At 36.4% G+C, this 13,556-nt stretch overlaps 1 protein-coding gene across 1 annotated transcript in view; it reads right to left on the bottom strand.

Moving 5' to 3' along the window:
- Positions 1 to 6,610: 6,610 nt before the first annotated feature.
- Positions 6,611 to 13,556, bottom strand: part of LOC138164042 (protein TALPID3-like) — a 13,629-nt gene continuing 6,683 nt past the window's right edge. Inside the window, exons 3-4 of the mRNA XM_069091696.1 lie at positions 10,681 to 10,746; positions 6,611 to 6,945 (exon numbers count right to left, since the gene is read on the bottom strand). Of these exons, the coding sequence (XP_068947797.1) occupies positions 6,794 to 6,945; positions 10,681 to 10,746 (218 nt within the window). The 3' untranslated portion in view covers positions 6,611 to 6,793. The remainder of the gene's footprint in view (positions 6,946 to 10,680; positions 10,747 to 13,556) is intronic.

The following is a 13,556-nucleotide window of genomic DNA, read 5'->3' on the forward strand; positions in this document are numbered from 1 at the left end:
TGTGTGTGTGTGTGTGTGTGTGTGTGTGTGTGTGTGTGTGTGTGTGTATATATATACATATATATTCCCAGGGCTAGAGACAGCAGGAGCTGAAAAAGAGGACTCTTGTGGTGGCAAAGTCAAGGGGAATACTTGTGGTATTCCAGCATTCTGTTTATCTGCTCTATCTGTGTTGATGTTGTTTATAATACTTCATACAGAAACCCTGGGCCCTTACTGGAAGCCCTGAAAGGGGATATTCTGGTTGTGTGTTTACAGAAGTCTTGGAGGAGGGTTTTGGAGATCCTGGGACTTTACTGATGATTTGTGCTGACCTCTTGGACCTTGTTTGTGGGTCAGTGTTGATTTCTATGTTGATGTTATGTTGAGTTCTCAGACCTTGTTGGTGGGTCTGAGTTGATTTCACAGGCAAATAGTGAATTGATGATGGTGCCTGCAATATTCATGAATATTATTGTGGCTCTGCTAAGCTTTGTCTTCCCAGAAATAGGAACTGTGAAGGACTTGAAGTGGATTGGACACTGTGAACTTCAATATGGAGTAGGAACTGGACAAAGAACTGGACAAGGAGCTGGACAAGGAACTGGGAGCTGCCTGCCTTTGAACCCAGGTGACAGTTGAAGCTGGGACCATAGAAGAGGAACCCTGGAAGCTGAGAGCCAGCTTTGAGTCAAGCAGAAAGAAGACTTTACTTGGATACTGTGTACTGACAGAAGATTATGATTTACTGTGACCTAGGAGTGGATGACCTTAAGAGGCTACTGAATAGTGACTGATGACTGAGTAGTGACTGATGATTGAATAGTGACTGATGACTGAATAGTGACTGATTTGTAACCTAGTGTACCCCATGAGTGGAAAACTTTGACTATTGTGTTTTGTGACCCTTAAGGAAGCAGATGATTGAATGACTGAGTTACTAAATGATTGTACTTTGCTGAAAACTATTATGACCACTTTGGTGAATACTATGTGGCCATTTTAGTAATAAGTCATTGCGAATGCTGTATTTTGACTTTCTGTGATAAGTTGTAACAGTATGAATGCTGTACTTTGATTCTCTGTGAATGTTTTTCTCTAATTTGTTATTGAATAAATAGAGTGTTCACTATACACTATGTTATCAGAACCTTGAAAGCTATTCACAGCAACAGTCCTCTGGAAGGCTGTTCATGTGTGGCTTTACATACAGCTTCCCCATCTTGGCTTCACCTCAGAGAAGAGAACTTGAGAGCTCAAGAATATGAAGGTGGACATTTCTGGATGATATCATCATTTAAGTTGTGGTTAGCTGCAGAATCAAAATAGAAGTCAAGGGAATGAATGAAATAAGAAGCCATGTTGAAAGGAATGCCAAGAGGCATATTAAAGCCCCTAATGATGAAAGTTGAGGATGGAGTAGAAAGAAAAGCTGAGACAGATATTAAGTTCCTTGAGAAAATAAGAGTGATCAAGAGCTCAAAAGTAGGAAGCTAGGAGGGAAAGGGAGATGATTTCCATTTTAGACACATTCAATTTAAAATGTTGGTGGAACATACAGGTAGAGGTATAAAGAGGACTGAATTGGAGTTCAAGGGAAGATAGACATACAGAGTTCAGAATCATTTGCATAGAAGTAATAGTTGAAATTAAATGAATAAATGAAATTGCCAAAGGAAAAACTGGTGAGAAAAGAGCCAAAGTCAAAGACTTATGGGATACACACTTGAAAGACAGGATGATGAACCAGAACAGGAAATAGAAAAGGAAAAATCAGACAGGTAGCAGAAGAATCCAGGAAGAATAGTATCATGGAAGCTAAGGAGGAACAGAATATTCAGAAGAAGAAGGCAGTCTAAAGTGTCAGATGCTAAAGAGGTATCAAAAAGATTGAGGCCTGAGCAAAGCCTGAAATGACTTTCTGGCAGACATTGTTAGAAGAGAAATGATTTCTTCTTCTGCTATTGCCAGGCCAAGACATTGGACAGATGTCTTGAGCAAGAACACAAAATTTTACATCCTCAGAAACCCCCAGGTTATCAGAGACAAAGAAGACTGCACACTAAGATATCTTTTAAGTTCTTCAGCAGGTAGTCAAATGGGCATAACATGCCTTAGGCCATCTAGCAAGCTGATAGACTTTTGGATTCTCTTGGGAAACAGATTTTTTTATATTTTTCCCATTTACATAAAAGAAAAATGAAAAAACAGAAATAAAAATCAATAAACAGAAATAACTCAAAGGTCAGGAAATAAAAATTGTTCTTGAAGTTAAATTCTGTAGTATTTCATCAATCATTCTTCTGTAGAAAGAATATATTCTTCCTGCCAAGATGGCTGCCTGAATGGGAGACAGACTCTTTATTTCACCTGTATCTATTCTAGCAAAATCCTTTCTCACCACTTTCTTTAGAAAGATTTTTTTAATCCAAAAAGAAACAATAGGAAATGGCTTTTTTCCACCCCAGAAGTAATCTGGAAGCTCATGAGCAATAGGAAAAAGGGGTCTCCCTAAGCACAGTGAGTACCAGTGTGAACCAAGATAGAATATGTATAGCCTACGGTAGCAAGGGCAGAGGGCTCCTTTAAGAAAGCACCAGGGTTTGCTTTAAAAAAAATTAAAAAAAAAAAGAAAGAAAGCACCAGGGCGGCATCCTTGAAAGCCCCAGGGAGAGATAACCAGCAGGAACCAGTGACCAGCAATAATACTATATTACAAGAAATCACAAATGAAAACTGCCTACATCTATTAGAACCAGAAGGAAAAATACAGAAAAAAAATCTACTGATTTTTTTGTACATCCTTAGAGTTTGTTTTGCTTAGGCCTAATCCCTCCCTTGATCTACTATTCCAGATTCCTGCCTCAATAAAAGAAAAAGGCCTGGGGCCATCAGAAAATCCAGAGCTCTCACACTGAAGGAAAAACACTGCAAGCCTCCAGAAAGCAGTTGAAGTACCATAAGATCACCGTCAGAGTCACTGACTGGTACTAACCATCATGATGCCACGATGCCCAAAGCCAGCCCAGGCCAAGAGACTCTGAAAGAGACTCTGAGATTCCTAAACTGTCTAAATTCTCCTTTTTTCATCATCAGCTCAGCTTATTTTCAACTCCACAGAACTTCATACCTCCCCTAGGATAACATGATAATCTAAAATCTCATCTCACCATGTTCATCAGTTTTTGGTACTCAACATCTTCTCAACTCTCTCAGTTCCCTCTCCTTTCTGACTGGAGGGCTGGAGAGTGAAGCCAAAAGCTCTTCTCAAAGGCTTCCTCTATAGAGAGTGGAATCAGATCAGAATTTTCCAGGGAACTTTCTATTTTCCATCAGCAGCTCTGCTTGGTTTCAACTCCAGGGAACATCATTGTCTCTCAGGATAAACTGACCCTCTGAAATCTCATCTCATCATCTCGATTGACTCAGTTTTTGATACTCTAGAAGCAATTAAGCAAGAGATAAAAAATGAAATAAATGTTCTGGAGGAAAGACTAGAAATATAGTATCTTAGGAGGGAAATGGTAAAACCCAAGAAACAGAAACTCTGAAAATTAGAATAAAGCAAACAGAAATAAATGATTATGTGAAAGTAAGAAATATAACAGTATTTGTAGTATCAAAAACAACTGACCTGAAATACAGGCAAAAGAAAGATAATGTAAGAAGTATTGGGGGCAGCTATGTGGCATAGTGAGTAGAGCACCAGCCCTGGAGTTAGGAGGACCTGAGTTCAAATATGGCCCCAGACACTTAATACTTACTAGCCGAGTGACTGTGGCCAAGTCTCTTAAGCCCAAATGCCCTGCCTTCCCCCCTCCAAAAAGCAAAAAAAAAGTATTGAACTCCCTGAAAACCTTTATTTAAAAAAAAGGCCTGGACAATATATTAATTACAAGAAATCACAAATGAAAACTGTTCAAATCTATTAGAACCAGAGGGGAAAGTAAAAACAGAAAAAAAAAAAAACCCCACTGATCACCTCCTGAAACAACAAAATAAAAAGTCCCAGAATTATCATAACCATAAAATCCAGAGCTCCCTCATCAACAGAAAAATATGGCAAGAATTCAGAAAGAAGTAAATACAACTATCTGACCACGGTCAGGATTATAGCAGCTTCTACTGCTACTTAAAATCAATGCGGGGGGTGCTAGAATGCAATTGTCCATTAGGCAAAAAATACAGTCTTACAAACAAGAATAATTTGCTCTACTATAACTAGTATAAACCTACAAAGAAAAAAATGTACCTATAATGGAAGATTTAATGGATTCTTTAATGGAAGAGCAGAGCTGAGTAAGAACCTTGAAATAAATAATAATAATAAATAAGAGCAACAAAGTCCAAAGAAATTTAGAAAGGTAAATTTATTGCAGCAACTTAAAGGAGCTGTAACAGTGATGTTGTTCTAACATTCTAGCACAAGAAAGAAGAAACAAATGTCCCTTCTTAATGCTGATGTTCTCAAAGGAAAAAAGAGAAAGGGGGAGAAAAGGAATACACTAGCAAGAGAAAGAAAGGGTGGAACTTGCTAGTTCTCAAAATTGGGGTGTGTGAATATACAAACACGGAAAGGGGAGTGGGAAAATGGGCATCAGGTGAACCTCATATCCAAAATGGACAAAAGAGTTAAAAACAATTAGGCACCAAAATACATTGAACAAGCAGGAACGGGGAAGTGGGGATGGTTAAGAGACAGGCTAGGCAGGAAGGCAAGAGTCATAAGCAAAACAAATCTCGTAATGCTGAAGGGAAAATTAAAAGGGAGGGGAAAAAATAAAAAAAAAACTAGAATCTAAGAAAGTTACCAAAGATGGACTCTTAGACAATTGGGGAATGGTTAACAAACTGTAGCATATTAATATGATAGAGTATCTGTCATAAGAATTGATAATAAAGAGATAATTTCAGAAAATCTTGACACAAGAGTAAGGTGAGCATATCCAGAACACTTTACACAAGGACAACAATATTACAAAGAAAAACAACTTTTAGAAGACTTAAGAACTCTGATTGATGTAATGACTCACCACATCTCCACAGGACCTATGATGAAGCATGTTACTAAATTCCAAGGTACAGAGGCATAAATTTTTAGACTTAGCAACCATCTGGATTCATTTGGTTTAACCATGCTCATTTGTTACCAAGACTTTTTTTTCTCTCCTTTAGCTTCTGATTGAGGGTGGGCAGTGGGTATTGGCAATAGCAATACAAAAAAAGGGGGGACCAGTGAAGCAGAGTTAATAGGACAGTTTTGAAAATAATATGTATTACATAATTTTATTTTTTTTTAAGCAATTGGGGTTAAGTAACTTGCTCAAGGTTACACGGCCAGGGGTTTCTGGGTGGGTGTAAGTGTCTGAGCCTGGGACAATCTCCAGGTCATCCTGACACTGAAGCCAGTGCTCTTACTCGCTGTGCTACCTGGCCGCCCCGCATAATTTTATTTTTTAAAGCAAGAAAAAGTATGAAATGGATTCACGGTTTCATATAGAATGCACATTTTGTATTCAGCTGTCTGGAGGAAAAGCTTCTTTTGGAATTCAGAATTTCAAAATTTCTTTTAAAAAAAGGAAAAAAGCTTGGCAAATTATGAAGTGTGATGAGGAAATTATTGTTAGATACATAGCTTGTTAAGCAAAGTCCATAGCTACACCAGATCTTGTTATTTCCATCTACAGGCTTTTGTTCATCTTTGGCAAAGGAACTTGATCATTCAACTGGTTTTAAATTATATACTAAACAAACCACTCCAAAGGGAAAATAATTCAGAACTCCTCAAAACTTCTTGCATGACATATTTCTAAATAAAACATACATAAGAGAAAATTTTTAAAAATCAACCATCAACAATTTATTAAGTTCATATTAGCAACTCCCCTATTAAATAGGCAGCTAGATGGTACAATGAGTAGAGTGCTAAATCTGGATTCAGGAAGACTCAAGTTCAAATCCAATCCCAGACACATACTAGCTGTGTGACCTTGGGCAAGTCATCTAACCTCTGCCTGCCTCAGTTTCCTCAACTATAAACTGGGAATAATGATAGCACCTGCCTCCTGGGGTCACTGTCAGGATTCCACCCCCCCCCCAGGATTACACCATTGTCAGGTTCCACCCCAATGAGTGCCAGGTGGACACCAAATGTAGATGAGTAACCCTGAAAAGGGCTCAGCAAACCCTCACACCAGAAGTGCCAGTCCTCCCTGAACACCCCATACACCACTTTGGCAAGTTAGGTATTTAACAGATACTTGTTTCCTTCTTTCCTATTTTCCCAAGTACTGGGTATATAAGACAAAAGTGAGAACAATCCCTGTCCTCAAGGAGTTTATATTCATTCTAACAGGAAAGACAAGTATTCACAAATAAGTGGATAAAGAATATATGCAAAATGAATACAAGGCAGTTTTGGTAAGGAGGGCACTAATAGCTGAAGGATCAGAAAATAGCTTCATATAGAAGCAGTCTTGATCAATGAAGATTTAGTCACATAGTGTGTTAAACTTTATCTTTGCCAGGCCTAGGCAAAATTATGAAGTATGTTTTGTCAATGCCTTCCATCTTCCAAAGTTCTCCAACAATTTAATCCACAAAAATAATAGTTTATGTATAAATTGTTTTATTTAGAAATTGCACATATTCACAAGGATTTCTCCTTAAAAACATATTAGGAATAATTCTTAAGGAAACACAAATAGAAAAAAATCGTTTGGGAAATTTTTGCAATAAAACAAAGATTTCAAAAGTAGTACAAATATTTATCAACAACATTTTTATTTAAACATACTTCATAAAACAGCAACTTTTAAAAAGTATCAGCTCCTGATGAGTCTACATCTCCCTGTATTGTACTGATACTCTGAGAATGAGAGTGGTCGTCCATGTACACTGAAGGCAAAGTCACAGACATCTTGGCAAGTGTGGCCTGTGACGTTAAATGTGGTACTGCTTGCCCTCCTGCAACAAAAAGAAATTCCAATCAGCTCAACAAGTATTTACTAAGATGTTTATTTCTTCAGAGTTTTTTCTATTTGGTGTAGAAAAGAAGGCCTGCTCCCTGATCTCAACCTGCTTACAAGCTTGTCTGAAGACAGAACACACATCAAACAACCAGAGAGAAACAAAAAAACAGTAACAATATAACCAATAGCCAAAATGTGTAACAAAGAAAATAAGTTCAACAGAGAAAATAATTTAAGTCCAACATAAGCAAATTCAATAGGGTTTAAAACAATGTCTTGTAGTAAAAGACACAGAAAAAGACAAACATTCCAAGGCAAGTCAACTTATACAGGACATTCAATCAGGTAGCATGAGGCCTAACTAACCCAAAGATGTGTCCTACACTGACTTAGTTATTACATATCAATAAAAAAGAGCAGCAGACTTAAACCCTTTTAATGTGTGCATGTGTGTGTGTTTTCTGCTTAAGGCAATATTCAATCTAGTTTCATTAAACTCAAAATAGTTTGAGATGAGGTGTGGTAGAAGGGAACGCATGCCTGAGTCAGACTGTGATTGTGGACAAACATCTTAGCCTCCTATAACTTCAGTTTCCCCGGTGTAATACTAGAATGATAAAAACCATGGTTCCTATCTTAATAGACAGTGAAGATCAGATGAGAACATGTGTTAAATCTCGTCAGGCCTCAGAGGGCCATAATAATGTCAGCTGCTGCTGCATCTTTCTCTTCTCATCTTTTTCAATGGAATTTAGAGAGAAACAATCCTGAGACAAATTTCCATCCTGTTATTATTTTCCTATCCTGTATTTAATGTTCTGAGGATTACTATGCAGGTGATTAATTACTGCTTGTAGCTAATAATAACAAAGCCAATACAGAAAGTATCAGGAAGTAGCAGACAGGATGACGGGAACAGTATGGAAATACTTAAAGTGTTTTTTAGAGAAACAAGCTACTAAGCCTTCATAGAAAATATACAAACACATAATTGCACTGTTTGGAGGGTCTGCTGGTGTGCTCAACTTCTGTAGTTGCTCCGTGATGCCTTCTGTTTAGAAAGATGGGCTCAGGCCTGCACCTGAGGAGTGGCAATGTGCTGTACACTTGTGAGAGCCCCCAAAGATCTTCCAGCTCCATGAGGCTCCGACAGTTTCAGTTGCCTCCATTGACATAACTGTTCTGTCATTCATTATACTAATTTAATTCAATTTGTATCTTTCTTGTGCTGGACTTCTTATGACCATATAAACAACCATTAATTTTCTACATCCTCCTCCTCATTCAAAGTGCCTCCCCCCCACACACACAAACTTTTTAAGCCTCTGAAATAGAAGCTTTCTTTGGGTCTTTATATAACTTTGATTCTTGGTATTGCCTTAACCTTTTAACTTTTGCTTTCAATTGCTATATAAGACACTCTAGAATTTCTGATATACTTCTATATTTTGTTCTGTATATTTCGTTTTCTATGCCTTTAATTGGGTGATTTAGCATCTGAGTTTTCTACCAAGTGTACCATTCATACTGATGAGCTCTTCAAAAGCATTCTCTAAGAGTCTGTGCCCTACTGGTACTTGAAGTCTAGGGAGGGCCATCTTTCTTCCAGTAGTTTTTACTGTGCCAAGCCATATCATGTACTGTTGTATGCAAGTCCTGAAATATTTTACACTTTCTGTCACATACTGCAGAAGAATAAGTCTGCTTGTGAATTATAGCAAATGACAGCTTTTAAAAATTATTCCCTTTTGGTATAATTGGTATGGTAGCTGTAATCAAACCATCAAACTTAAAAAAAGTTTTTCAAAATTCCAATCTGAAACTCCTGTTTATAATACCAATAATAATAATTAATTATCATAATATTTAATAGCACTTCAAGGTTTCAAAAGCATCTTACAAATATTATCTCATTTTATCTGAACTGTTGGGGAAATAGTTGCTATTATTATTATTTCTATTCTTCAGATGAGAAAACTGAGGTGACAGAGACTTGCTAGGCTCACTAATGTCCAAGTCTAATGTCTGATGTCTGAGTCTAAACTTGAACTTGGGTCTTCCTGACTCTAAATCCAACGCTCTATCCACTTTGTCACCTAACTTCCTTAGTCTATAAAGATGATTCCCAGAACTATATACCCATCCCTAGTCTTTCTACTGAGCTATTATCACAAATCACCAAATGCCTCTTGAATATCACAAAGCAGAGGCTCCACAAGCATCTCAAACTCAAAATTTTCAAAAAAGAACTCATTATCTTTCCCAAAAAACCTTCCCCACTCTGTTTCCCTATTTCTATGGAAATATCTATCAAACCACTATCCTCCCAAATATCCCAGGTTCACAAGCCATCCTCAGCTCCTTATTCTCATGTAATCAACCATAATCCATTGCCTAATCATGCTGTTTCTACCTTCACAACATCTCTCATAGATGTCCCTTTCTCTTCTCACACAATCACTCCTCCAGTTCAGACCTTCATCGTCTCTCTCCTAGGCTACTACTAGCAGCCTTCTAACTAGTCTAACTGTAGGTCCCTCCCCACTCCAATACAGCCTCCATTCAGCCACCAGGGAGATTTTTCTAAAATGTCTGTCTGACCATATCACCCCTGATCAATGAGTTCTAATTGTTCTCTATTACCTCCCAGGTAAAATATAAAGTCCTCTGTTTGTTACAGCTCTTCATAACTTCTGTTTCTCATCTCCATGCTTATGCACTGGATGTCTCCTACATATCTCTACCTTTTGGCCTCCCCACCTTCTTTCAAGACAGCTCAAATATCAACTTCCAGAGAAGACCTTTTCTCATCCTGCCAGCTGCCAACTTATCCCCTTTCAGCTTACCTACTACCTACTCTGTAGATATCTTGTATATACCTAGTTATTTACATACTGTTGCCTAGAATCTCTAGAACACAAGTTCCTTGAAGACAAGGACTATTTTTGCCTTGCCTTGTCACTTAGAACAGTGCCTGGAACATAGTAAATGCCTAACAAGTGTTTGTAGACTGACTGATCCAACAGGTTCCTTTTCTCTCTTTTACATTTAAGTACAATAGTTTTAAAGGACAAAATACAATTATTTTAAAATACAAATTAGGAAAGACATTGAATTTCGATTACATTTCTAGTTATTTGCTAATATTTATGAAGCAACAAAAAACATGTCCAATCACTAAACAAATGCTTGTTTTAAATGTATAATTTAAGATAAAAATAAAATAGCTTCTATAAAAAAAGAGTAAATATCCAGGCACCTGCAAAAACAATTCCAACTCTTTTCCCTTTTGAAAGCAATAGTTAATGAGAATGATTTGTTTCTTCTTATGCCAGATTCCAGCTGCTTCACTATGTTTAAAACTGACTTCAAAGTTTTAAACACTGTTCTATCCCAACAATAACCTCCCCCAGATGGAGTTCTATCAAGTACTATCCTCAGTGTTCTAAATACCACACCTGCAGCCTTTTAATTCAACGTTTTATATACTTACAAAAGGAAAATGATATATTTTTTTTCTCTTCCCTACTTTGTGTATTTTTCAAGCATGCAGTAAAGCACACAAAGAGAAGCTTACATCTGGGCTGTATTTACAGACTTTTCTACAGAACAAAAAAAGCACTGGCATTTGAATCTCGTATTATGCTGATGATCAAGAGAAAACATCATAAAGGAAATGAAATTATCTGAATAAGCTAAGTTTGAGTAATCTTTTCAAGATAGCTCTTACCTGCAAATAAAGAAGTAAGGTAACTATTAGGTTCAATATGTGTTCGATCCATGTCTCCTTGTGAATCTATTTAAAATAATAATGATTGTGATCATTAGTATAATATATTTAGTTTAGGCAAATCATTAGATATAGAAATAAGCATAATTTATGCTGATTTTTAAAACTCTTATAATTATGACTCTTCTAAAACAAGGCAAATAAAAAACCACTATTGTGGATGCCTTAATTTTAAGTCAAAATCATAATTTTAATGATAAGTAACATTTTGACTAATTTCTTCATGTATCAAAAAAAGAGACAAAAGGAAGCAAAGACCATGACAGAAATTGCATTTTGCATTAAAAAAACAGTACAATTTAGGCAACAGTTTTCCCAAGACCCCTCCTCCAAATGCTTATAGTTTCATCCAAGGTCCTAATAGTTAAAGAAGATGTCCTCCCCATGCTAGCTTACAGTACATTTCCCAAGATAATTTACCTATAACCACCAAAATAAACTGTCAAGACCAATAGAAAAAAGCAAATAAAATTTAACTAATCTGAACAGAAAGATGACCTCAGACCTAGATTCAAGTCCTGCCTTGGACACACGTGAATGCAAAGCCCTGAGCAAGTCATTTCACTTCTCAGGGGCTCTGGCAGAGAAAAGGGATGATCTTCATTAAAAGAAGTTCCCCCTTGGGTGTTCCTTACACTGACAAAATTACAGGTCTAGTGAAAAAAATTCTAAATCTGTATTTCATGAACTTTCACATTTATGTGGGGTAAACAGACAAAAAGTTCCCGCCTTATGGGCTTTGGAAGGGGGTAGGAATATAAAACAAAGTTAAAAGGTTCTCCAATCAGGAACACATTTTGCAATTCTATGCTCTATCTGTGCTATGATTATGTCAAAATACTCTAAAATACAAGCAGAATATACGCTCTTTGACCTCAGTGATTGTTTTTATTTGTGTCACTCCAGGACCTAGTCCGATGCGTTCATAAAAAAGCTTAATAATTTTTTAAAAATAAATAATCAGTAAATGTAAGATGATATGGAAGCACATTTTATGATACTGCAGCAACAATATTTTTCTATGTCTACTATAACCTAAATTCAAGTATTTGTTAATTTCACAAAGAAATCAAGCAAGTTTTAGGTAAAAATATCATGTAATTAAATTAATAAAATATTAATTAGTATTTTCATATTAATACAGCCTTACCTGGGAGAGCAAGATGATCTTATTACAAAGCAATTAAACTTTAATAGTGCTCAATTATTAAATTTTAAAAGAGAAAAATTATTTTAAAGTAAAAGTAGTATATTAAAGAAACTAAATATACTACAGATCTATGAAGAAAACTAATCTTTAAAAGTAAGGATGTTTAAGTCTTAACTTGGCAGGAATCTGTATCTCTTTGCTACCTTGGGTAAAGGTAAGAAACCATGGGAATGTAACACTGCATATGCTGTCAAACACACTGTTACTGAACTGTTTATTTTCCTTTTTGTTTTGTTGTTACTAAGAAAGGCTCACTGCATAGGAGAGAGAAAATTGAAATATTCAGAATAATGTAAAAATAAAAAGATATCAACACAAATAGGATTTTTAAAAAGAACTGGACAAAATCAAGTGTACCTTTAACATCTATAAAAACATAAAGGTGATGTATTGCAGTTCATGGATAATTTGCAAACAACAGATTACAGTCAAACAAACAAAATCTGAAATCATTAGTGAAATCCTTATATCATTGTGTATATGGCATATTCAACACTAAAAATTATTTCCAACACCCAAACATCAGATCTAGAGATAACACATATAGCAGAAAAACTACTACATGTTGAAGTCTCCCTCTTAATAACGGTTTTCTTCTTTCTTTCATCTCACACATAATAAAAAGAATACAAATATAAGCACCCCCAGCCTCCTGGATTCAATGGTGAGCTGTTTATTTGGCAATAAGTACAAGAAACAAATAGCACAATACAGTAGATAAATGCCTTGTGGTCAGGATTATGTGGGTTCAAGGATAGACTCTGACTCATATTGGCTGGCTAACTAACTCTGTGAAAGTTATTTAACTTCCTGGGACACATTAGGCAACTATCTAAGGCTATAACCTAAAGAACAGTTGTGGATCTGCATGGGTAGAGAGGAGCTCCCTAGAAAGATGAAATCACAGTTCCAGTAAAAATAGTAATGTGTTGATCCTTCTGGAGCTTTTCTTACTGTGAGACTAGAATAAAAAAGAACATGTATGAAACTGAGTAGGGAAAAGGCATATGATATTAGGTGGGGAACAAGATAATGTGCTTGAAAATAAATAATCAGTGTTCACAAGGTATTGAATGTGCATCAAGCACTTGTATTAGATGCTGTGGGGGATTACAATACAAGGAAGAAAAATACATAGCCAACCGTTCTTTAGATGGTAAATAGAGACAAAACTGACAGTAAAAGATCAACAATGATTAACAGATGAAAAGAAGTTTCAGTATTCTTTATCCTTGTTGTTGAATGGGGAAATAAGTAATTTTTTAAAAGTTTCTAGTTTAGCAAACACTACTAAATATGAAAATTTCTTTCCATTAAGAAAAAGAGGGGCAGTTAGGTGGTGCAGTGAATAGAGCACTAGCCCTGGAGTCAGGAGCACCGAGTTCAAATCCGACCTCAGACGCCTGACACACTTACTAGCTGTGTGATCTCGAGCAAGTCCCTTAACCCTAACTGCCCTGCCTTTCCCCCTCCTAAAAGAAAGGAAGAAGAAGAAGAAGAAGAAGAAGAAGAAGAAGAAGAAGAAGAAGAAGAAGAAGAAGAAGAAGAAGAAGAAGAAGAAGAAGGAGAAGGAGAAGAAGAAGAAGAAGAAGAAAAGAAGAAAGAA

Source organism: Petaurus breviceps, unplaced genomic scaffold (genome assembly GCF_028583685.1).
Source record: "Petaurus breviceps papuanus isolate PSGF00001 unplaced genomic scaffold, PetGlider_PUasm1.0 189, whole genome shotgun sequence".
In the NCBI taxonomy this organism is placed as follows: Eukaryota; Metazoa; Chordata; class Mammalia; order Diprotodontia; family Petauridae; genus Petaurus; species Petaurus breviceps.